Source organism: Galendromus occidentalis, unplaced genomic scaffold (genome assembly GCF_000255335.2).
Source record: "Galendromus occidentalis unplaced genomic scaffold, Mocc_1.1 scf7180000077497, whole genome shotgun sequence".
In the NCBI taxonomy this organism is placed as follows: Eukaryota; Metazoa; Arthropoda; class Arachnida; order Mesostigmata; family Phytoseiidae; genus Galendromus; species Galendromus occidentalis.
The window spans coordinates 1,630,767-1,652,618 of NW_003805485.1; the positions used below are offsets into that span (position 1 = coordinate 1,630,767).

Below are 21,852 nucleotides of genomic sequence, written 5' to 3' on the forward strand. Positions count from 1 at the left end.
CTCTCTCGAAAACAAAAACAGGTTGGGAATATCTACTCTCTGATTTGAAGTCATGTGTGCTCCATATTTCTTCTTCGGTGAAATATGGGCTCGTTGGGCGTAACAGCATGGAGGTAGTGACTGACTGGAGCGTGACCCCGAAAAATTGCGAACTGACCACATGGGGTGCCGTTTCAGTTCCTCCCGCCTGGAATTTGTCAAAGAGCTCTTGCTGCATGATCCAGCGAACGAGAGTCGGCGATCGCGGAGCGGGAAATCGTGAGGCTCTGCGGACTCCAAAAATCTCCAAGTTGCGGATCTCATTCATTTTCCGAAACTCCCTCCGAGTACGCCCCACTTTTGCGTAGCCATCCGGCACTTCACTCGAAGAGATGACGATCCCGCTGAGCTCGGATCCGATATGGCGAAGAGTTGAGGAAGTTGTCCTCGAACTCGAGGAAAGAAAATTGGGAGAAGCGTCAGCTAGCGCCTCCTCTATCCAAGGGAAATTCAACGTCATTAGCGACCTCGCAATCGGACCGAATCTCCTTCCGAATGTCGGAAACAGCTGTAAGGTAAGCAACTGTTTACGATCACTCGTCATGCGTTCGTCGATTTCCTTTATCGATCCCATAAAAGAAACTCAATCTTCGAGATGGAGAAGGGCGCTCCTGGATTCAGTTTGTCAAGCACATCTTGCTCTATCGTTCTGTAATTTATCGCAGTACTCTCAATAGAGAATTCCTCCGTGGAGTATTCTCGGATCCACAATCTAGTCACCGCGACGATGTCTTCTTCCCCCGCAGAAAACGCGAACTTCGGATCCGCCGCAGGCGTTGTTGGAACACCGAAGACTCGTGGCTGGGGTCCAGATCCTGCTCCACTTCATCTCAGCCAAGGGTCCTTACGGCCAGATAGTCATCATTTCGCAATTACCGAGAATTCTCGCGGCTCTGATGCAATTATGTCATGCTCCGATCAGGAGCGTCGAACCATCCGAGACACCGATACCGGACTCCGTCCGGGGTTGGCTTCAGCATGGCGACGCAATCGGAGATTTTGACGTCAGCGCTGACGGTGTCGTCGCTGAGATGCAGCGAGACAGGCTCCGGCTCGGAGTCGAGCTCCAGCAGCTCGTCTCGAAGCTTTTCCCACCTGCCGTCATCGAGACCTTCTTCGTAATGCTGAATTCCGAGAGTCCTCGCTGGCTGAAGAAAGCGGTTTCCTCTCGTCTCTCAGACGAGATCCTCAGGGAGCGCGGTTTATCGAATTTAATCTGCGCCATGGGTCAGGTTTTCGACCGCGACACGCCATGGCTTCAGTTCGAGAAGGTCGCCATGCTGGTCACGCGACCGCCATCGACGGCATCCGACACGGATTACACTCGAAATATGGGCTCACAGCTGAAGAACATCCTGTCGGAAAATATCCTGAAGTCCGAGATGACTCTGGTCGTCGCTATCATCAACGCGTTCCTGACCCAGAAGCCTGAACTCGGCACCGAGCTCGTTCTGATACCGTGTTTCGCCAAATTCTTTGCGCTACTGCAAGGGGACCCGGGAAGCGAACGGAAGATAAGTTCGAAAGAAATCCGGAAGCACGTAGAGCTGGTTCATCTTTCGTGTGGATTTCTCCCTCGAGATTGCGCACTCCTTGAAGCGTTCGCACTCCTCGCACCATTGTACCTGATGATGGCTGCGTACTCGATCGAAGTCAAGAATTCGGAAACTTCGCTCCACGTGGAAACGATCGTGAAATTGGTATCGAGTCTCAGCGATGGAGTCGATGTTGTCCTCGCATGCTTGGATCCCTGTGACCCCAGGTTCACGCTGCCCAACCCGCCGGGCTTATCAATAAATGAGATGGGTGAGTAGTGGGTCCGATCGTTTTCAGAAAAATTGCATCCATGAGCTCTCCAGTAGTGGCGTCGACAGGAGTCGGACCCTCCTACGAAGCGAGAACCCTTGCCAGCGATAAGCTTTCAATGAGCATTGAGAGCCCTCCCCACCTCCCCGATCTGGAGAGGGGGGGTTCTGGGCCCCTAAATGTGCGGACTCAACACGCTTGCTCAGTAGGCTCTTAATAAATACCATTTCTTTCAAGGTGATATCGAGATTTCAGACGGGGGCACGATTCTCGCTCCTTCTCCAGAGCTGTATGAATGCTTGTTTTCTGAAATTTTCCGAGTCGATGCAACGCTTGCATGCCGAATCTGTTTGAGACTCATGGACTACTACGAGAGGGAACGAGCAGAAGAATCGGGTGCGAGCGCCGAATTCTGGCGCGTTTGCGGCTGCCTATTGGTGAAGCTCATTCCGATGTGTGAGGAGACAATCAAGCAGAATGAAGACTTCACAGTCAGGACAATCATCAATAACATGAGTCGGGTTCACCAATCGGAACAGGCTCAGGAAGCTCTGAAGTTGGTTGAAATGCTGCTGAGGACCGTTGACCAACTTTCGACCGAGAATCGCCAGCGATTGCGAGCATCCGTTGTCCACCTGGAAAACGTCGGCGGCTATCTCGAATCAAAAGCGTTGACGCTCAGGGACGGCATCCTCGAGAAACTGGCCGATGTGGAACCGTTCTGCATGGGTCCAACTCTTCTCACCTGGAAATACGCACCCACAGCTCTGCGAATCCTCGCGAACAAGACTTGGAAGAATCACGAGGCATTCCCGGTCCGAGAGTCCGTGGAATGCTTGGTTGAACCTCATGTGAATCACCCTACCCGTGCGAAGTGAGTTCTGCGTTCCCTTATGGATGAGCTGCTGTGTGTACCGATGCTCGATTGGGTCCTTGAATATATCTGAAAGTGAAAATTAAATAAATCCTGAACGACGAAGAATCTCAAGATCCTCTTATGTCTTCCAGGTCGGTGTTCGGTACAATGAGCGAATATCAAAAAGTCAGAGATGAACTCCTGGATCCAGACGTGGCCATTCGAGGTCACGGTTTCATTCAGCTCAGGAAGCTCCTCGCCGCTCGGGATCCTCAGGCGGGGAAAGACCTGAAATATCTTCATGAATTGTGCAAGTAAGTTTGGAGTGGATACCGGGGAGTACTAGGCCCCTTCGAAAAAATCGTAGTCGATGATGACGCCCTCAGATATTCTCGCTTTCCGTATCGAGAACTAGGAATGGAATTTCAGATCCGAATTCTCCCATTCTCAGGGTAGCGTTGCAAGAAAAGGATACTTATATCTATCTCGGCGCGGTTCAATGTTACGCTCAAATCGTCGGATGGCAGACTGGGGAGTTCCTGCCCGAGCTGCTTGATTCTTTCAAAGAAACCGATTCGGATGATATCAAGATGAGATTGACCGAAACATTGCTTCAATGCGTGATGTCCTTCGGCGATCTGTCCCCCGTTTACTGCGAGATGATCGTGGACGCCATCATAGACCTCCTGGATTCTGAGACCGTCGACGCAACATCAAAATGTGCAGCGTCTTCGATCTTAGGCTACACGCTCGGTCATATCCCGAATCGCAGTCCATCGTTCAGGCGCGCTGTGAATATCCTAATTTCCATGATAACCTTCGAGCCAGACGAAATCCTGCGGCGTGCCGCTGCCTCAGGCTTAGCGGAGGGTTTAAAATGTGAGTTTGTCGGTTATTTCGTTCCTCTCCCCCTCCCTCGATTGATTGTTCTGTGGATCCATCGTCTTACCATGACTCATTTCAGCTCTCGACAAAGTCGATCTAATACGCGACTACCCGACAGAAGTGCGGGACATCCACCGAGTAGTGAAGACCTTGTATTCGAAGTGTGACGATGAAGCGCTGCGAATACACCTCCAGGAAATACTGTTGACACTGGGTGAAGTGGCCAAAACCCTGCTTCAGGTTACTGTTACTACTGAGAGATGATTTTGTCGGTCGATCTCGAAAAGTCGGGAGACATCGTCCTTCGCAGATCATAGTCAAATTCAGGTTCGGAGCCCGTGCGGCATGTGAACCTGTGAGCGCAGCGTGTTTTCTCGATGAGAATCTCTTGACCTTTGAGCTGTATATATTCCGAGATTCCAGCGAGAATGACGCTGGAACGGGGTGTACGTATGTATAATAAATCTTATTTTTGGCCTCTCCAAAAGGAGTGACGTAGGATGACAGTCGATTCGATCGAATAAGACGATAGCTTTCGATAGGTTAGCACTCATTAATTTTATTTCAATCATAAAACGGCCAATCATCTAGGATATCCAAGAATCGCTGACATCGAAGCCAACGGATAAATGTTCAACAAAGCGTATACATTTCATGTCGGCAAATATTCATGATCTATTTGTATGTCTGTTCCAGTTTCGTATTAGAACGTTCTTCCACCTGCTAGTAGGTATAACTATTTTTATCTTATTCTTTTGTAAGGTTCTCATCCGATTGATCGCCTCGCTCCCACGGATACAATGGACTAAGACGGCGGAGGGTTCTCGGGGAACTTAGTAGGTTGTACAACTTGTTATCACCATCCAGTTCGGTGAAAACCAACGGACTAGGGGATCTCTCCTGTGGCGGCCAGACGGCTCTGACCACAGCGGTCCGTGGTCCTTTTTGAGCGTCAGGGCGAAGGATCGACACCAAATCGAAACGCCGTCAACAATGAATTCACCAGAGAATGAACTAGATTTGTCTCAACCATAAAAGGGATTCCGCGGGCGTGACATTCGGAGACGGCCGGCTTCCGCCTCGGGAGAGTCTTGGTCCATATCTACAACTCTTAGAATATTTCTCTCAACATCAACTTACTGAACACTCCGCATGCCTATCACTACATTGCCCCACCACTTCTCTATCGTTCACAAGGAAGAGGCGGTCGCGACGTCTGAGTTATTTTCGGCGCGCGGTCCGTGTTCAACGCGTCCTCTTCGTCTTCCTCGCACACGTGGACTATAATTCCAGGATGCTTTTCCGAAGGAGGGTGTAGCTCATGAGTTTCTCCTGAAAACCGTGAGATTGTCAACCCCATTAGATTGGCGGCACAATGAGATTTTTCATTCCGCGTTCTGCGTTCGCAAGTCCTTCTCAGGCTCTACCGGGATTCCCGGGAGAATTCATTGAAAAATGTGAACACGATGCCGGCACCAAAAGAGGATGAGGTTGGGCGAGCTCGGGTGCCGGAACGGGCGATGAGCGGCTAGACGTCGAGCGAAAAAATTGATGTCCGCCCACCGACGGCAGGAATACAGTTCTCGTTTGTCCGATCGATTGCACGCTCACTAGGTCGCATGCCATGACGTCTGTGGAGTGACTGACGTCTACATATGCGGCTCTGGAAGTCATTCGACGGTGAACAGCCGATTGACGTATTTTGAACCAAAATCCCGCAGCGACGCAACCATGCGGGTCGTTCCAGAGTCTCACTCAGCGATGGTCCTTGCATGGTATCTGTATCGGTGGAGCCTGTACATCGATCTTGTGCGTCGTCGATTCAATCAGAAATTCCACTTCCGATTGAATCCAGTTCCATAGGAGTCAGTGACAGATTTTTTAATTTGAGAACTGCTGAAGAAGCAATCAGCAAGCCAAATCGATTTTCATCGCTCCTAAGGTTTCTGGAGTGAGTTCAGATTAGCAAGCCGAAAAGCTCCTACCTGGTGCCAGGTTCGCGAGGGCGGAGAGGATATCGTAATTGATTGTAGGTTCAGCCTCTGCGACGGGTTCCCATCCGACGGGTGGGGACGCAGGGGGTGAGATCAGAAACTGCTTGTACGGCAAGGGCGGCTGAAGGTGCGGATCATCATTCTAAAAAGATGGAGGAGAGCTTCACCAATAAGGCTTTCATCAAAAATATTCGTCACGGTTAACGGTCATCATATCGAGGTATCGAACGGAGGGAGATGACAGAAAACTAAGAGCTGAGATGGGGTCGACTCCCTTGACCCGGGGTCGACTGAGGAGACGGAAATATTGAAAGATATATGTGTATTGAAATATATCTTAATTGAAGACTTCGTCGTCCAGAAGAATTTCAAGTCCGTCTGTACGACGCTATCTGCGGTATGGCGTGACATACATCGATCCGGAGAGAAGGAGGACTCTTAGGTTTGAGTCTCTATCCTTTCTGACTCTCGCGGATCCACAAGTAATTTACATGTGTATCTTACTTAGTACATGAAAAATATTAGCGAGGAGGAGGGGGCGGAGAAAACTTACGTTGTTCTCTTTGTCAACATGCTGAGCGAAATAGCACGCGAGCCGGTTCTCTCCGAATTTCAGATCGTGACACTGGATGCGAGCTTCTGCGGCGGCCTGAGAACTGGTAAAGTTGACACGAACCCTCCGGAAACTCTTCAGGTATTGGAATGTTGCGTCGCCGTCGAAGTTTCGGAATATCGATTCGAAATCATTCTGTAAGAGAACAATCGGCAAACATTGAATCAAACCCGTCGGCCAAGATCTGCGCAGAGGGAGGTAAGGAGCATCTAAAAAGAATCCCTACAGTGTGGAGACGTCAGGAGGGGCTGCGGTCTCGCGGAAGCAGTACCCGATAAGTTCGGGAGTCAGTGACGCAGCTTCAGCATCTGATTTCCTGCTTATCTGTTCCGCAACCTTAATTCGAATTTTATCGCTCTGCAAGCACTCCGATTGGACTGAGCCGGTCGATGGGATCAGATGAGGATCCGAATAAGGACAGTGGCACCTCCGGGAATATTCCTAGCGGAGTCCCACGAAGAGACCCTCTATTGAGAAGCGACAGGGAAATTCCCCTCGCCAAGGGTGATTCATGCAGCTCGGGTGTTCGCTTTGGGTGCTAAATTGGAAAACATTGAAATCCGATTTAGGGAAATTCCCGAGGAGCGATTCCCCGATACAGGAGCGGTGTACGAAAGCTCGCGGTATGCAGCAGAGGTTCGTAACATCACAGCTGATGGTCCGCGCAGGCTATCCGCAACAGTTTCAATTGCGCCGACGATATGAATAGGCCTCTCTTTCGAGGCTCCGTGTATTCCCCGGCATCGTGTCAGCCACTCGGAGGGCGATAGATTGACGGATGTTCACTTTTCGAGCTTTTTCGAATCGATAATAATCTGCACAGAAAACCACTACATGCTGTCGGTGACAGCTTTCTTCGACCGAACTCATCCTGATCACTCCACATACCCTCGCGACTGCGTAAGCGCTTACGCATTAATCTCCGGAGTCGACCCCGGAATCATTCATGGCGGCTTCTAGCATTACAGAGGACTGCCTACAGCGGAATAAAATTTGGGGAGCTATTCACCCTCAAATCCAGGTTGCGAAAGACGCCTGGCTCCATGTTGGTGACGATGATTGAAGTCGGTAGATCTTCCAAGTCATCCAGTTGACCGTCATCGACGTCCATGGATAAGTCCTCCATCGTTCCGCCGCCGACGATTCAAACTGCTGCTCACAGAGAATTGCAACTTCGCGTCTCAGTGACTTAATAACACTTCTCCAGCGATGGAGACGACATCTTTGTTGGAAAGAGGTGTGTACTTGACAGGAAATTCGGCTCGAACGCTCTGTACGCCGTTCTTCTATACGCTTGCGCGGAAGCTCCAAATAGCGTACAATTATACTTCTGTTGAATCTATGGTAAGAGCGCACAAAGAGAACGCGGTGTGAAATTGCATCAAAATGAAATTCGTCGATGGGAGAGTGTAGTAGGCAGTGATGTCGATGATCTTCGCTGGAAGCCCGACCGGAATCGGGCTGGTCTCTTCCACCATTTCCCGATTCTGAAGGTGAGGAGCTCTCGGGGAAGGGCGTCGGAAGCGCACCCAATCGGAGTCAAATCCGGCCGGCAAGGGTAGCCCCTCCCAGGCAGTCTCAGCGATCCCTTTTTTCGTTATCGTGGAGGACATAGGGCATCTCGATTTCTCGATCCCATTTAGGGATCAAGCGCAGGAACCTCGAGCGGGAATCATACCGGGAGGCTCGGATTGAATCGTCAGAATCAAGAGAATCTCACAGATCGGCAGCTCGGATCCGCGTATGCGTAAAAAGTGGACACAAGTACGCCGTAAAAAGCGTGCATGCTCCTGAGCCGATTTCCATGCCTTGTGGTTCGCGCTGTATACGTCTCCTTCTCCGCGCGGATCCGATTGAGTTTCTCTCTTTTCCAACGTGTTCGATACGCACCAGAAGCTGCGCGTTTCTAGGATAAGTCCTAGACGAGCGCTCAGTCGCGTCGTTTGTGTCTGAGCAGCTTCTTCAACAAAAGAGAACACGGCGCACTGCCCTCCGAACACAGTGCGATCATGACGACCGCGCTCGGGTCGCGCGCAGCGTTCAACTCTCAAATTAGCAATGTAAGATACTTGAAACGCTGGAAAGTGCCAGAGAGGTTTGAGAATGTCAACATAGAAGCCAATGAGAGGCGATTAGCGATGCTCGAACGTCAACCGATATATCCACCTGGCGTGAGACCGATGAAGGTACCAAAGGAACTCTGTCACATGAAAGGTAGTGCATAAGATACGAAGCGAGAATTTTCATGATCATAGATGATCGTAGATAACATGAGTCAGTGTTGGAGCGATCTTGAACTCCTCTGGCGATCGTTTCTTCGACAACGAACTGACCGACGATTCCGTGTTCCAGGTCCTGAGACGGTAAACAACACCCTTTTGTATAAACAATACGGAGTTATGACGCTGTGCGGAGGCTGGTTGAGGACAGGGGTCATCGAGATGATGAGACTCACTCTCAACAAAAAGCTTGACTTGACCACTTCCTTCGCCGCCTGGAGGATCGATCCCCCGTATAAACCCCTAACGAAGAAGGGAATCGGGAAGAGGATGGGTAAAGGAAAAGGGGCCATAGACCAATACGTTGTCCCCGTCAAAGCTGGTCGGATTCTATTCGAGGTTGGAGGGACCATAGACTTTCTCGAGATTGAACCAGTCCTCCAGGTGAGACACAACTCCCCGATTGTCCCTGCGAAATTAGGAGCGAGGAACGGAGCGTCGAGATAACGTTCACTGTCGTCGGTTTTCAGTATTGCACTTTTTGCTTTCCCAGGAAATTTGCTACAAGCTCTCCGTCGACGCCATCCCGGTATCGCAACAGATTCTCGAGAACATCGAAGCGCACTACGAAAAGCTGGAGCGGCGAAACATCAACCCCTTCAGTTTGAAGCAAGTCATCGACCATAACATGCACGGCAGCGACAAATGGGTCACCAAAATCGAGAAGAAATATTACGGGGACTATATATAATTTTCTCGAAAATAAAGCCTTTAGATGCTCTGCTCGCGCGCTCTATCCTCCATCCTCTTCCGGGCAACATCGGAGCGGGGCATTGATTCGAGAATGGCCACCGGATAGGAAGAAATGCACCCTGTGCATTTTCAGGAATTTCAAGAATACCCAGAGCTCCAGGAGCAGTTCCGAGTTCCGTGGTATTGCTCGTTGTCGCATCGGGTCGGGCGGTAGAAAACAACGAAATGCCAGGCTGATCACGCTGAGTCTGAGTCTCTGAACAAGGGGTTGCGCAGCCCTGGTCGTCTCAGTTGGTATCTTGTTCGTGCACACTGGAGAGAACGACCGATAGTGAGGGGGAACGCCCCGGGGTCCAAGCGTCCGAGCGTCTACCGCACCCAGCGTCCGGTTGAACAGAGAATGTCGGGCGGAGGGATCCGTGCTTCGTGAAACCGTTCCGAGATTCTCAAGTAACTCGATGCGACAGAATCGATGAACGCCTCACTCGTGATCCTCGACCCCGGGATCCAGAGTGCGGAGGCTCGCGTCCGGAGTCCGTATTGAAAACCGAACGACTGAGAGATATTTCAACGGTTCACGACAACGAGGTCCTCGAGGCGGCTCATTCGGAGAAAATCGGTCGCACACCATAAAGGAGACTAGGCTCTCAGTCTCTCTCGACCCTCGCCCTCGAGCCGCCCGTAAGCCCCCGAGGTCAACGAAGAATGGTGAAAGAAAAGCCAATTGCCCTCTATGGAGGTTCGCTTATACAGATGGAAGACACGAGGAGATTCCGGGTACAATAGGATGATGATATATGTGGGACTGTTTATTGGGAATTCGCGGGATATATAGTCGGATGATGGTAGTGGACGAAAGAAATGTAACACCTCAATCTACTCGGTCTTGATCTTTTTAACGATCTGACTCGTCGATGTTGCAGGTCTCTTCATGGCGTTGCGGTTGGCACCCATGTTATCTGCAAAGAAAGAAAGAATAGTGAGTCCTACAGTATTCTGCCGACGACAGCATCCGCTGTTATCATAATTTTCCCTCTCTTCTCTGCCCTTCCGAAATGGTTGGGACCCGGGAGAAGGCTCATCTCCGATGATCGAACTTACCCTGCAACCACCTGACTTGAGTAGCGGGACCGTATCCCTTTTCGTTTCGGGCAGCGATGCGGAAAATGATAGCAGGCTTGTTAGATGTATCGACGTGCGCACTTATGAGATGATTTTGGCTTACGACGCAAGCGGGGGCTTGCCCGAAGTAGACTCGCACAAATGCTAGCTGACTTGAATTGGTGCTGGCTGGGTTTCGTTCACTGCTGGGTCGTACAGCGAGATATACCGAGTACTCCTGAATTTCCCCTGCGGTATTTTGTGGCGGCTCCCAAGACAATTGGGCTCCATTGGGGCCCTTGTTGATCTTGATGTTTGATGGGGCTCCAGGAAATCCGGGAAGACACGTTTTGAAAGCAGAGATCTCACTGAACGGACCGCGACCCAGTGAGTTAATTCCAGCCACCCTGAATTTATAAGCTGTTCCAGGGAGCAAGTCGACTTTCAGATATCCGGTAAAGTCAGTCACAGTAAGGCTGTCGTCGGAAATCGGTAAACCGTTCTGGGGAAAGTTGAATTTCGAGACGAGCATGCTTGAGCCGGTAACGATGCCGACATCGTACCACACGCCCGATTGAGGGGTCGAAGGCTCCTCGAGCTTCACCTCGTCCTTGATCTGCGGGGCAGCAGTGGCGTCGCCGTTCTCCTCTTTGATAGCCTGCGTAATTGACGCGACGGCAGCGTCCTGTTGCTGCTGGCCGGGAATGGCGACAGGAGGCGCCTCGGCAGGGGGAGCAGCGGCCGGCTGGATGGAGGAGATCGCGGCAGACGCCAACGTAGCCAGAGGATCCGCAGCCACGACTGGTTCGGCGGTTCCTTCGAGTTGTCCGTTGCTGGAAACGGCGGCCTCCGCAGCAGCCAATGCGTCGGCCGTCAGTTGGCTGTGAAGAGCTTCTGAAAGGGGAGAAATCGTCAGACATCCGAGGACGTAGATAGTTCGAGGGATTCGCGCCTTTACGGGGACTGGGCGTGTTGTTCTTACCGTCGGTTTCCATCGGGGGATCGTCGGCGCACATTTGCTCCGGAGGAAGGGCGCCAGGATTTCCCATGGCCATCATCTGCTCCTCCTGTTGCTTGAGAGCTGCTTCCGCTTCCTCAGGCGTTATTTCGACCTGCGGGGGTTCGGCTAATTGAGCCTGAGCCACCGCAGCGGCGAGAGCCGGATCCTCCTGGGAGTTTTCGCCGAGCGCCACAGCGGCTTCGACCATCGCTTGGCTCAAGGCTGCGGCTTCTTCGGCGCTCACTGTCACGCCGTGGACTCCTTCGGCTTCGCCTTGCATGGCTTCTTGCAAAGCTTCGTCTCTGTGTTGTCCATCGTCGGCGAGTTGATCGCCACCGTCGGCAGGGACCCCTTCGTCGACCGGTTCTCCCTCGGGAAGTGCTTCCGGAGGAATTGCGTCGTCGTGGTTTCCTTGGTCGACGCCATCCATAACTCCGTGCTGCTCATCTTCAGTAACGATGGCATCATCATCGGCGCCGGGCAGTGGAATTTCGGGCTCGGATTCGATACTGCTCTCACTGCCCCAGCGCGACAACTTGGCTTCGTCGTCGGTGAGTCCTTCGTCTTCGCCATGGGCCGCACGTGCTACATCTGGGTCTCCTCTTTGCACACTTGTTACGTGTACGGTTTGTTGTTGTTGCTGTTGGATTATTTGTTGCTGTGGTTGCTGAACGACCGTGACGACTTTCTGCGCCGTCTTCGGTACGGTGATCGTCATCGGAGTCCCGCTAGCCTGGCTCATTGTAGTGGCGGTGCTGCCAGATAAGGTAAATGTCTGCTGAGCCTGCAAAGAGGATTTCCGACTTGTAGAGATTCCTGCAGAGAGGCCGCGAATGAAAGGTACAACAACATTGTGACATTGTGATGTATTTATATCCATTCCCGCCTCTCGGAACTCCCGCCACGTGACACGTGAACCCTCGACCTCCGAGATCCATCATTAGGTGGGGGGACCGTGGGCTGCAGTCTCGATGTGCGAACTCACCCGAACAGGCTGTCCACCCTGACTGACGACTATCATCTTAACACCTTGTTTCTGAGCCGAGCCGGCTTGAACTGTCGTCAGACTTTGGGCAGACTTGACAGCTCCGGGATTCGTCACCACGATTATTTGTTGCGGTTGTTTCGCTCCCGTCGTGATGACTTTCTGGGTCATCGGTGTGCCCTTCGCACCCGAAATAACGATGGTTTGTTTTCCTGCAATCAGAAAAGAGCTGCTCGCAACCTATGCTCTAAGACACGAATACACGGAGGTAGAACACGCTGTCGATGCGTCATATGAGATCAAGTTGAGATATTTCGTCGACGAATACGCACCCTTCGCCATGCCGGGGGATCCAACCTGACCAGGTTTAACAGTGACCATGTTCGACGGTAAAGTTCTGATAATGGTGGACATTTTGGGCTGCCCACCGGGCATGCTCAAGATGGTGGGACTTTGTTGGGATATAATTTTCGTTCCGGGGGTTGCGCCGGCCTGGGTTGTGACCAGCTTAACGATAGTTGTTCCTCCAGCCTTGCTGGTCACGGTCTGAGGGCTCTTGCCCTGTTGAATTAAAGAAACCTTCGGTACGCTGGCCAAGGTGACACCCTGCTGCGTCTTGAGCAGGGTGACTATTTGAGGTTGGGGTCCTGCCTTCCCGGCAGTGGTTATGGTTTGGGTGCCTCCCATGGAGGTGGTCGTCCCGACACCGGCTTTGTGGACGGTAATTACTTGCTTCCCGCCGGTTCCCACCGGTGACTTCAGCAAAGTGGTAGGACTCGCCAAACGGACGGTCTGTGTTGCGCCTGGAACGAAAGAATTAGTGAACTTCCAAATCTCAATTTTTTTCATCGTCCACGGCTGATTTCATGACTCGAATTCGGCACCAGCTTGTTCGCTCGGGATCAACCAAACGGATCGAACGCATTTTCCCGGGCTGCGGAAACTGAGAGCAGAGGCATGACCTACCTTGGAGCGACTGTTGGCTGACTATTTTGACAGGCGTCATCATCTGTCCGGTCTTGAGAACTTGTTGATGACCGGTACCGATGACGCGAATCTGTTGGGACGGAGGTCGAGACCTCACAACTGTCACTCCAGGAGTCGTGGTGCGAATTCCAGGAGTAGCAACGCGTAATGTAGACACTGGAGTTCTTGGAGTAGGACCACGCACAAGCTGTCCCGGCGAGACCAATCTCGTATGCACTTTGGCTGTCGTCAACGGTGTGGTAGTGACGGGAGTCACGTTTGTCGACGCTTGAATCTTGTGGATGGTTCCCGTTGGGGTCGCCGTGGGAGTTGCGGCTGCGACGGCTATGGGGGTTCCAGGCACAGATACGGCTGGTTGTGCCTGCTGCACAGGAGTAGGAGGTGCAGTTGTGGCGGGAATGTCGTATCGTTGGACCTGCAGAAGATACTGTTCTGCGACAGGCACCGCTCCCCAACAAACCTCGAGACTCGTGGTAGAGGCTTTTACCAGCTGCACTCTGGCCGGTGGCGGTGGTTTTTCGGTCTCTAAGAACCAGAGATCCTTGCAGCAGACTTGATTGTTCCAAGCCTTCCGATATCCGTCGCGCCCGGACCAAATGAATAGACGGGAATTTATGGCCACCGCACAATGGCCGGCTCTTGCTCTCGGTGCGGTGTCTTCGTAAGATTCCATGTGGAGCGCCTCCCATGTCATGTTCTCCAGGTTGAGTGAAGCCAGCGTGTTTGTGCACTTCCATTCCTTCTCATGGGTCGCGCTCTTGGCGTCTTCCATCACCAGTGGAACCCAGCCGCCGAAAACGTACATTCGATGCCCGATTAAAGTAGCTGAATGCAACGATCGCGGCAAGGGGGGCGGTCCGGCGACCGCCGGCTTGCACCATACGAGTTTGTCGACTTCGAGGACCCACAAATCGCCTAATCGGCATCCGCTCATTCCCCCGTACACAATTAGGAGGTGTCTCTTTTCTTTGTTCTGGTAAGCCACGGCTGTGTGACTTTCTCGCGGTGGGGGTGGGGTCCCCGAAACCGCTGGCACGTCCCAGACCATCGCCGGAGAGTTCGCACGCAGCTCCAGCGTGTACAAGTCGTTGAGGTATCTTGGGATATTATTCTTGGGATCATCGCTGTCGTTCGCGAGACCCCCGAAGAGGAAAACTCTATTATTTATCAGGGTAAACGAGTGCCCGAGTCGAGGACAAGGCGGCGGCGCGTTCCTGGGCTGACGCGGTCTGAGACGTTTCCACTCCCACCTCTGGAATTGGAGCTCGTAGAGCTCGTTCGAATACTTTCCGTATTCAACCATCCCTCCGAATACAAGCATGCGACTGATTCCATCGCAGACGAATCCGTAGGCCGCACAGCCGGGAGGAATATCGCCCTTGACGCCGGGCACGAGCCAGGTGTTGCTCGCTGAAAACGAAACTCCGGTAAGATAGAGCCGAGCGAAAGACGATTCCTTCTCGAGAAACTCCGCTTCTAATGCGCATCGAGCGCATCGATTCCCATGTGTGCAAACGCTTGAGGGTTGGATTCGATCGATCCGCTGTGTGAAATCTTCTCGATGCCCCAGCTAGCTCGAGGCTTCCGAGAAGAACCGATCGAGAAGGAAAGCATCAAGATTTTAAGGGTAGGAAATTTGTCCCATGATGTGAATCGCGTTGTCGCACGTTCAAATTTATTCGCAAATAGTATTGGCCGAGCCAATTAGGCCGAACTTCTTGATTTCGAACGCATAAACTCGACTCCCATGTTATGCGGGATCGGCTTGCTGCCACATATGCGCAACTCGGGCGTTCGAAAGACCGTCTATGATGGACACCCGAATTCAGATCCCCTGAATCTTTTCTTCGAGGCGCGTGAAATATCACGGTGCCCAGCTGAATTTTCGCTGATCTAACAGAATTCTATCAGGCGTCTTCTCGAAGACTCTTCCTACATATTATGATCGGGTTCCGGATGAGACACCGCTGCTCGGCGATTTTCGATGTAGAGGCGGTAAGAATTTTCGCGAGTCGGATTCAACTATCGCTGACGAGCCACCCAGTCGTAGGGATCCTCAGGATTCCCCTGTATCCGACTCGCGATATTGCCGGCCTTGGGCGAAAAAATTCGCGGCGCCTCTCTGCTTCTACGAGAATCCTCCCCCAAATACCGCCGCCAACAACATGGACGCGGTCAAGGCGCAGGCTCTCAGCCTCTTCGGGAGCAGGGAAGAAGCAATGTGCGTCGCGTTTCGATGTGGTCATGTATGAGACTTTGAACGATCGAAAGAATTCATCGAGCTTTGCCGGCCGGCGATCAGCGAAAATTCGATCTCGGCTCAGCGCGAAGATTTCTAGCATAGATTCCAAGCAGAAAAGCCAAGGAAAATTTGTCAATAGAGAGTTGTTGTCAAACACCGACGCCGTAGATGTAAACTCGCAGCCTACTACTTCGCTTAGGCTTAGCGGACTCTGGCGCCATTTTCCATCGTTCACCAAATGGAAATTTATAAATCACTTAATAAGCGGCGGCTCAAGCGCCAAGCGGAGCCGATCCGATCGCGGCAAGGTCTGCCGGCACGAATAAGTTTCGAAGGACATCGATGTCAAATTCCATGTTTTGATCGCAGACACTTCGATGCTGTCGCTCGACTACAAGTTCCATTGGCGCAGTGGTGGCCGCCATTTTTGCCCGGCCAAACAAAACTTCTCGAAAAGTTGGAAATCATGAACCTTCGCACGCGATCGTTGTTCTTATGGGTCGTCCCAATCCAGCGTGATCGTTTCATGTCGCATCTCGGGCGGGATATTCCGTAGCGCTCGCTTAAAGAGTAAGCTTGAAGGGAACACAGCGGCCATCTTCCTTTCGGTAGAGGGGGTCTCAACTTACTTGAATTGTACACATGAAGTTCGTCAACGATTCCTTCGTTACCACCGCCGAAAACGACCATGAGGTCTTTGAAGGCCACCGCGCGGTGTCCATGACGTGGTCGGGGGGTAGGACCTTGCGTATTTGTCTCTTTTTTCCATTTCAGGCAGGGAGTCGCCATCTTGTCAATACAGACTTCTGCGGAGCTGAGCATTGTGGGATCGCGCGCCGGCACCTCCAGACGCTATAATTGGAAAAGTGCAAGAATCGCACCCGGATTCTAGGAGAAGGAAACTCGAATAGAGAAAAAATTCACACACAAAACCTGCACTCCGCAGAGCGATTCTTCTTCTAAACAGACTTAAACATTGAATGAAATCATCGAAAGCCTTCGGTGCGGAGATCCAAGATGGCCGATCGGCGGCGCTGCGAGCGGGCGCGGGAATTCGAATTTGAAGAAGGGCCGACCGAAATTCGCTTGACTTCAGATAGGAAACTTATTTCGCGGGAAAACTTACGCGCGTTTTCGATACATGAGGACAAAACTCGGTCGCCGCATGACCCTGGGGCGAGACGGTCCATTTTATCGAGAATCTCATAACGGCTGATTTTGATTCTCGGGAGCTTCCCTCCCGTTGTAGGCCTCGAGTCGCCGCGGTAAGATTCGAACGCGAGTAAAATAATAAACACAGAATACACCGCGCCGCGCCGCCGTGAACCTTTTCAGCCTCTATCTGGAACACACGACCAAGGTGAGAATCGAGCATTCGAGCTCTGAAGACTTCGGCCCCAGCGGTGACTGCTTTTGCAACTCGTAGAATATTTATCGTAGGGTCGTCGTCAAGCGGGGACGAACTCCGATGCCGGCTTGCAGGGTGGGCGCCGGTCTGGATTACGAAATCGGCTTCTCGTATCGCGGCCGGGTGGGAGGACGGAAGGAATCAGTTTTCTTCTCCATAGCGAGAATCCGAATATCGGAGGTTTCTGGAGCGCACGGCTAATTCCGCCCCGATCAGAAATATCGATGAATAGAAAATCGCGAATCCCCCCCCCCGAGCCATCCGTTTCTCGTCTTTTCTTTTTCGCTGTCAGACGAATGGCGACGGATCCATGCCCCCGTGTGGATGATCTGCCCACTGAAGCTCATTCTCTATCTCGGAATAAACTCTCTCGTTTCTCCCGCAGCCGTCAATATGAGTTCTGCAAAGCCGAAGTCCGAAATGACTCCTGAGGAGCTGGCCAAGCGTGAGGAAGAAGAGTTCGAGACGGGGCCGCTGTCCGTGCTGACGCAGTCAGTGAAGAACAACACGCAGGTTCTGATAAATTGCAGAAATAACAAGAAGTTGCTGGGTCGTGTAAAGGCCTTTGACCGGTAAGCTGAGTCCAGAATTTTGATGCGTCTCAACTTATTGAGCATAGCTCGATTGCCTCGAGACAATACTTGAGATCAAACAACATTCCGTGAATTCCAGACACTGCAACATGGTGTTGGAAAATGTCAAGGAGATGTGGACGGAAACCCCGCGAACTGCTAAGGGACGCAAGGGTCAGCCTGTGAACAAAGATCGATTCATTCCAAAGATGTTCCTGCGGGGCGACTCGGTCATCATCGTCTTGCGGAACCCTCTGCAAGCTGCAAAGTAAAAGCCGGGCAAGCGAATCATTGAGATCGATATCCTCCCCGAGAAGGTGGACATTGTATATTTTGTATGATCTTCCGAGGGGTCCCTCGAATAAACACCGGAATTTCTGTGATTCGAATTCCCACTGTCTGGATCTGCCCTTCTCATTGATGCTGGAGAGGCGCAACCCTCAACTTTCTCGTTTGAAGCGTTTGAACGACGAGTGAGAAAACGAGGTCTGAGTGGTCGGTATCTCTGGGATGTCACAAGTTGGGAACACATGATCCTGAAGGGTCTCGTCCTCTCGAGCAAGAAATGCCTCGGGGGGTCGAGCGGAATTCTCGGAGAACAAAGAGGGGCTACAGCTGGGAATCAAGACGCGCTCCCCAGGGCCCATATTTCGGCATTTTTTGTGGTGGAGATCTTCAGGTGGAGAGACGTCTCTTCACAGAACATTGATCAAGAGCTCATCTGCTTGGGGATGCACTAGTTTCTAGCCATTCACTCTGTTTCCCAGCGTCGGAGAACACTCTGAGTCCCTGACGAAATTCTCCCTCTTTTCGCAGGATTTCTCTCATGTCCTGCTACGGACATGATGCTACGGATGCGGTAAATCTGAGGCTCTGTCCCCACTAGACCCTTTGGCGAATTTATTGCTAGAACAATGCGTCAAGCGTGTGGCGAAAAATCCACGGCTGCCAAACGACCTATCCTCTGGGACCACGCGGAGATACCATCGCAGAAATGCTATTACAGTAAAAGCTCGTTATAAGGGCCCCCATTACAACGAATTTTTCGGTACAAGGAACAAGGAATTTCTCCTCCTTTGGCCAGCTCGCCATAGGGATAGTATTGAGCGGCATTCGTTACAGTGAAAACTCGGTACAAGGAGCCAGTTTCGTCGGTCCCTTCGTGTTCGTAGTAACGAGCTTTTACTGTATATAGAATACGAATCCGGACCCAAGATGAGCTTGAACGCCAGTCTGGACACCATGCCCTTGTGAAACCTGAAATTCGATTATCAATTATCATATATCGGGCGGTGTGGCCGTGGACAAGAAAATTCTTCTTCTCAATGAAATCGATTTCACATCGTGTGAACATTTGTCTGAATATCACCCAGCTCGCTCATTTTCCCGCTACCAGGGACTCTCGGATATGGTGGACGCTCTTGGCCGGTCCCTCGAGGTCCACTATGTGAATTTATGGCGATTCCACTGTACGATGGGGAGCCTAAAGCACACCTGTCGATTGCGATGGGAGGTTCCTCCGGATGCTTCCTATCCTCGTGTATAAGAAAGCTGATGAGCGACAGCTCCAGTTTTGACTGGGACTTTCACTGGATGGGAGCTTGAATTTTTCCCTCTTCCTACACGAGAACCGACTCCCCTTTGCAGCCCGCAAGGTATGGCTTGATGCCTCGATGCATTAGAAGGAGAAATTCGAATCTCTTCAATCGACTCTTTAACAAGGGAAAAATCTTCTGTACGGGCATTTTTATCACTGTGTATTCAGTTCGGTTGAAATGGCTTCCGAATATTGTCCAAAGAATGGATATGCACTGAAGTTTGCCCACTCAGGTGCATTCTGTTTCGTATTGCGCTCGGAAATCCAACCAGATCGTGTCCCATTTATCGGAATGCAGCATTCGCCAATCTTGATGAGAAACTCCGAGTGAAGCGGCTCGTCGGGCGGAGGTTTGGATGACTTGGGTCATTGCTCTCCGTGGAGACCTCTCGGTCATTCAAGACTGTGATGAGACTGTCATTTAAGACTGTAATGGAAGACAACGATGAGCTCCCTGCCGAACTCTGAGGATGGAATGTACGAGTGTTTTCATTTTTCCGAGACACACGCACTCGACCCCCAGGTGGGGTCTCCGCATCGTAGTAGATGAAATTGAGACACCATGGGGCATCCGGGAGCCGAGAGGAATTTTCGACTGTCCTCTATCAGAGTACATCGACGAACTTTCTCCCATCCTTCGCGGCTCCCGAAATCGATGCTCATAGATGACTATTATTCATCTTCATCATGATCGTGATCTTTCGAGCTCGAGGGATGTCCGATGGAGACTCGAGTTCTCCGCTTTGTGCCGAGGTTCGCGTGACATATTCCACGGGAAAAGATCACACTCGGCGTTGACAGCGAGGACTGTTCTCTTAGAGTCTTAGAGAACCTTTCTGAGCGGGGAACGGCGATCGTCAATCATAGGAATACGTCATTCTCGACAAGGCTCCATTGTCGTTCCCGCGGACAGCCTGTTGCAGCATCGGAATCGCAGTCTTGCGGCTCCGGTCACCGATTGTCCCGGTCGATGCCGGATGCGAGACCAGGTCGTCGTGGTCTTCATTACCCTCAAGATCCTCACCAAGATGTCAGCCCCAGCGGCAAGGCAATGACCCCTGCCTTGTTTGAAGAATATGCGACCCCCGTGAGTACCCGAGAGGGACTTCCGTGCATGTTCGAGATGTTTTGAGCATTCTTCAAAGTGGAAACAGGCTAATGACGTCCACATTACCCTGTACTTTTTCCCGCTCCTTCCCTCTCCGAGCTGCGCTTTTCACCGAACGAGTGACTGCGTCTGTGTGATTCCGTGAGTCGCTCTCAGAAATCTATCATGAGCGGTGGTGGCGACCACTAAGAAGGTGAGCCAGAAATCTCTCCTGAACCGGAAGTATCGCCTCTGAGGAAACTCGAGCTCGAAATTCAGAGGAGAAATTCCGGATTCTATTTTACGGGCTTGTTCTTCCCGAGGCTCTTGTTTTCCACCCGTTGGAGGACTGACAGTTCTTTCGAACTTGTATCCGTTCTGTTTCTTTTCCCGCGGAAGGCATGCTCCACAAGGACAGAGTGATTCGATTACTCGGTCAGAAGCTCGAAACTTTTGTCGATCGATGCCAGGTCCCCTGTAAGTTCGACGACGAGGCGAAGCCGGACTTCTCAGATACCACGTTATCGGGGGCTAAATCGCGCACCGCATGTAGCTGCGCGCCATGCTGACGCCGTCATCACGGAGGGGGTCCCGGCTTCAACTCCCGGGGTCGGCCGATAATCATGAAGCATGATTTTTTTGAGACGAAGATTCTCGATTCAAAATAAAGATGTCGATATGAGTCTGTGTCCAGGGGGCGGGGATGGCGCCTTCGCGTATTCCCTCCCCAACCGATCCTGGTGAGGCCGCGAAAAGAATTATCACCTCTTACGCTCCCAGAGCTAATGAGTAGGGCCTTCATTTTGCCGGAAATGTTCGGTTCCCGTCCGTTTGTTCGGTTCTGTGCGGCTGCGCGATAAATGTCCGGTTTTTCGGTTCTCATAGCGCAAAAAGCGGAATTCTCGATAATCTCTCGATCAGACCAGCATATTAGGAAGCAAGGGCCTCTCAGCTATAATATTCCAGTCAAAAGTCCACTCCAGAATACAAACGAAATATGTAGGCATAGCTGAGCTATATAAGCGATAACAAAGAGCTTCGCTCCAGTCTGTCTCTGACCGCATCTCTTACTGGCGCAGCCGACATGTTCACTCGCAACTCAGCGAGCAAATGCAAAACGATGGAAGAAAGTTTGACCCAAATGTGCACGGAGATCATCGATAGAACCAAAGAAAGGATGCCGCCGACATAGTTCCAGCTGGCGTATCCCTTGAAAGCGTATCCCTCTATTCAGTTCGATTCGGATCTCCCTCTCGGAGGGTGAAGCGCCGAGACTCCAGAATGACACTGATGTTCTCAGATTTACTATGTCCGCTTCGCCAGTTCGGTCAGTCGTGCCATGTCCGCCGGTTTTCGGGAGAAAAATCCGCTGGCTCAAGCATGCTCTCATTCACAGCCTTTGCCGCTCCAGCTTTCCGTGACCCACCATTGATGTGTGCAAGCGCGCCCATCTTTTCCGAAGGTTTGTTCGGCGATTCGAAGCTCCCTGATTGATTCGTTTGTGATAGGTGATAGTCACGGGGTTGCGCACGGCGCTCGCTGCGAAAGATCTCTGGAGCTTCCGGAGGCTAGAGAGGAAATTCCTGTCCCTCGCCCTTGGTGAAAGGAATCCGCGATTAATGCTGCTTCGATCTGCTGAATATCCGGTTCGACCTCTGTTTCCTGAAGTCTGAAGCATAACGCCTGCCATTTCGGGAACGACTCGCCT

General features: G+C 51.7%; 5 protein-coding genes across 5 annotated transcripts; 3 read left to right on the plus strand and 2 right to left on the minus strand.

The window, feature by feature from the left end:
* Positions 1 to 160: 160 nt before the first annotated feature.
* Tango6 (transport and golgi organization 6) lies at positions 161 to 3,850 on the plus strand. The gene is made up of 6 exons (XM_003746572.2): positions 161 to 554; positions 786 to 1,845; positions 2,083 to 2,719; positions 2,854 to 3,015; positions 3,153 to 3,580; positions 3,666 to 3,850. The coding sequence occupies exons 1-6, from the start codon at positions 372 to 374 to the stop codon at positions 3,848 to 3,850; spliced, it is 2,655 nt and encodes an 884-aa protein (XP_003746620.1). The 5' UTR covers positions 161 to 371.
* Positions 3,851 to 4,129: 279 nt separating this feature from the next.
* sra (RRM_RCAN_like domain containing protein Sra) lies at positions 4,130 to 7,567 on the minus strand. The gene is made up of 4 exons (XM_003746475.2): positions 7,203 to 7,567; positions 6,134 to 6,328; positions 5,572 to 5,722; positions 4,130 to 4,918 (listed from the first exon to the last, which is right to left on the minus strand). Exons 1-4 carry the CDS (start codon positions 7,317 to 7,319, stop codon positions 4,770 to 4,772), a joined length of 612 nt encoding a protein of 203 aa, XP_003746523.1. The 5' UTR covers positions 7,320 to 7,567; the 3' UTR covers positions 4,130 to 4,769.
* A 609-nt stretch (positions 7,568 to 8,176) lies between these two features.
* Positions 8,177 to 9,194, plus strand: mRpL16 (mitochondrial ribosomal protein L16). The gene is made up of 3 exons (XM_003746474.2): positions 8,177 to 8,407; positions 8,546 to 8,856; positions 8,966 to 9,194. The coding sequence occupies exons 1-3, from the start codon at positions 8,203 to 8,205 to the stop codon at positions 9,161 to 9,163; spliced, it is 714 nt and encodes a 237-aa protein (XP_003746522.1). The 5' UTR covers positions 8,177 to 8,202; the 3' UTR covers positions 9,164 to 9,194.
* Positions 9,195 to 9,988: 794 nt separating this feature from the next.
* Positions 9,989 to 16,317, minus strand: Hcf (Host cell factor). Its single transcript, XM_029112392.1, has 7 exons — positions 16,110 to 16,317; positions 13,218 to 14,648; positions 12,584 to 13,054; positions 12,252 to 12,463; positions 11,249 to 12,050; positions 10,267 to 11,157; positions 9,989 to 10,124 (listed from the first exon to the last, which is right to left on the minus strand). Exons 1-7 carry the CDS (start codon positions 16,300 to 16,302, stop codon positions 10,042 to 10,044), a joined length of 4,083 nt encoding a protein of 1,360 aa, XP_028968225.1. The 5' UTR covers positions 16,303 to 16,317; the 3' UTR covers positions 9,989 to 10,041.
* A 443-nt stretch (positions 16,318 to 16,760) lies between these two features.
* On the plus strand, positions 16,761 to 17,857 carry SmD2 (small ribonucleoprotein particle protein SmD2). Its single transcript, XM_003746476.1, has 3 exons — positions 16,761 to 16,840; positions 17,274 to 17,460; positions 17,561 to 17,857. The coding sequence occupies exons 2-3, from the start codon at positions 17,282 to 17,284 to the stop codon at positions 17,730 to 17,732; spliced, it is 351 nt and encodes a 116-aa protein (XP_003746524.1). The 5' UTR covers positions 16,761 to 16,840; positions 17,274 to 17,281; the 3' UTR covers positions 17,733 to 17,857.
* Positions 17,858 to 21,852: the final 3,995 nt, after the last annotated feature.

Coding starts and splice junctions, on each gene's coding strand:
- Tango6 (XM_003746572.2), top strand. CDS start 372: ATGACGATCCCGCTGAGCTCGGATCCGATATGGCGAAGAGTTGAGGAA. Junction 555..785: donor ATGTCGGAAACAGCTGTAAG/GTAAGCAACTGT, acceptor CTTCCCCCGCAG/AAAACGCGAACTTCGGATCC. Junction 3,016..3,152: donor TATCTTCATGAATTGTGCAA/GTAAGTTTGGAG, acceptor TCCCATTCTCAG/GGTAGCGTTGCAAGAAAAGG.
- sra (XM_003746475.2), bottom strand. CDS start 7,319: ATGGAGGACTTATCCATGGACGTCGATGACGGTCAACTGGATGACTTG. Junction 5,723..6,133: donor ATGTTGACAAAGAGAACAAC/GTAAGTTTTCTC, acceptor CCATCTTTTTAG/AATGATGATCCGCACCTTCA. Junction 4,919..5,571: donor CCTCGCGAACCTGGCACCAG/GTAGGAGCTTTT, acceptor CACGGTTTTCAG/GAGAAACTCATGAGCTACAC.
- mRpL16 (XM_003746474.2), top strand. CDS start 8,203: ATGACGACCGCGCTCGGGTCGCGCGCAGCGTTCAACTCTCAAATTAGC. Junction 8,408..8,545: donor GGAACTCTGTCACATGAAAG/GTAGTGCATAAG, acceptor TCCGTGTTCCAG/GTCCTGAGACGGTAAACAAC. Junction 8,857..8,965: donor AGATTGAACCAGTCCTCCAG/GTGAGACACAAC, acceptor TTGCTTTCCCAG/GAAATTTGCTACAAGCTCTC.
- Hcf (XM_029112392.1), bottom strand. CDS start 16,302: ATGCTCAGCTCCGCAGAAGTCTGTATTGACAAGATGGCGACTCCCTGC. Junction 11,158..11,248: donor TCCCCCGATGGAAACCGACG/GTAAGAACAACA, acceptor CCCTTTCAGAAG/CTCTTCACAGCCAACTGACG. Junction 10,125..10,266: donor TCAAGTCAGGTGGTTGCAGG/GTAAGTTCGATC, acceptor CTTTCTTTGCAG/ATAACATGGGTGCCAACCGC.
- SmD2 (XM_003746476.1), top strand. CDS start 17,282: ATGAGTTCTGCAAAGCCGAAGTCCGAAATGACTCCTGAGGAGCTGGCC. Junction 17,461..17,560: donor CGTGTAAAGGCCTTTGACCG/GTAAGCTGAGTC, acceptor CGTGAATTCCAG/ACACTGCAACATGGTGTTGG.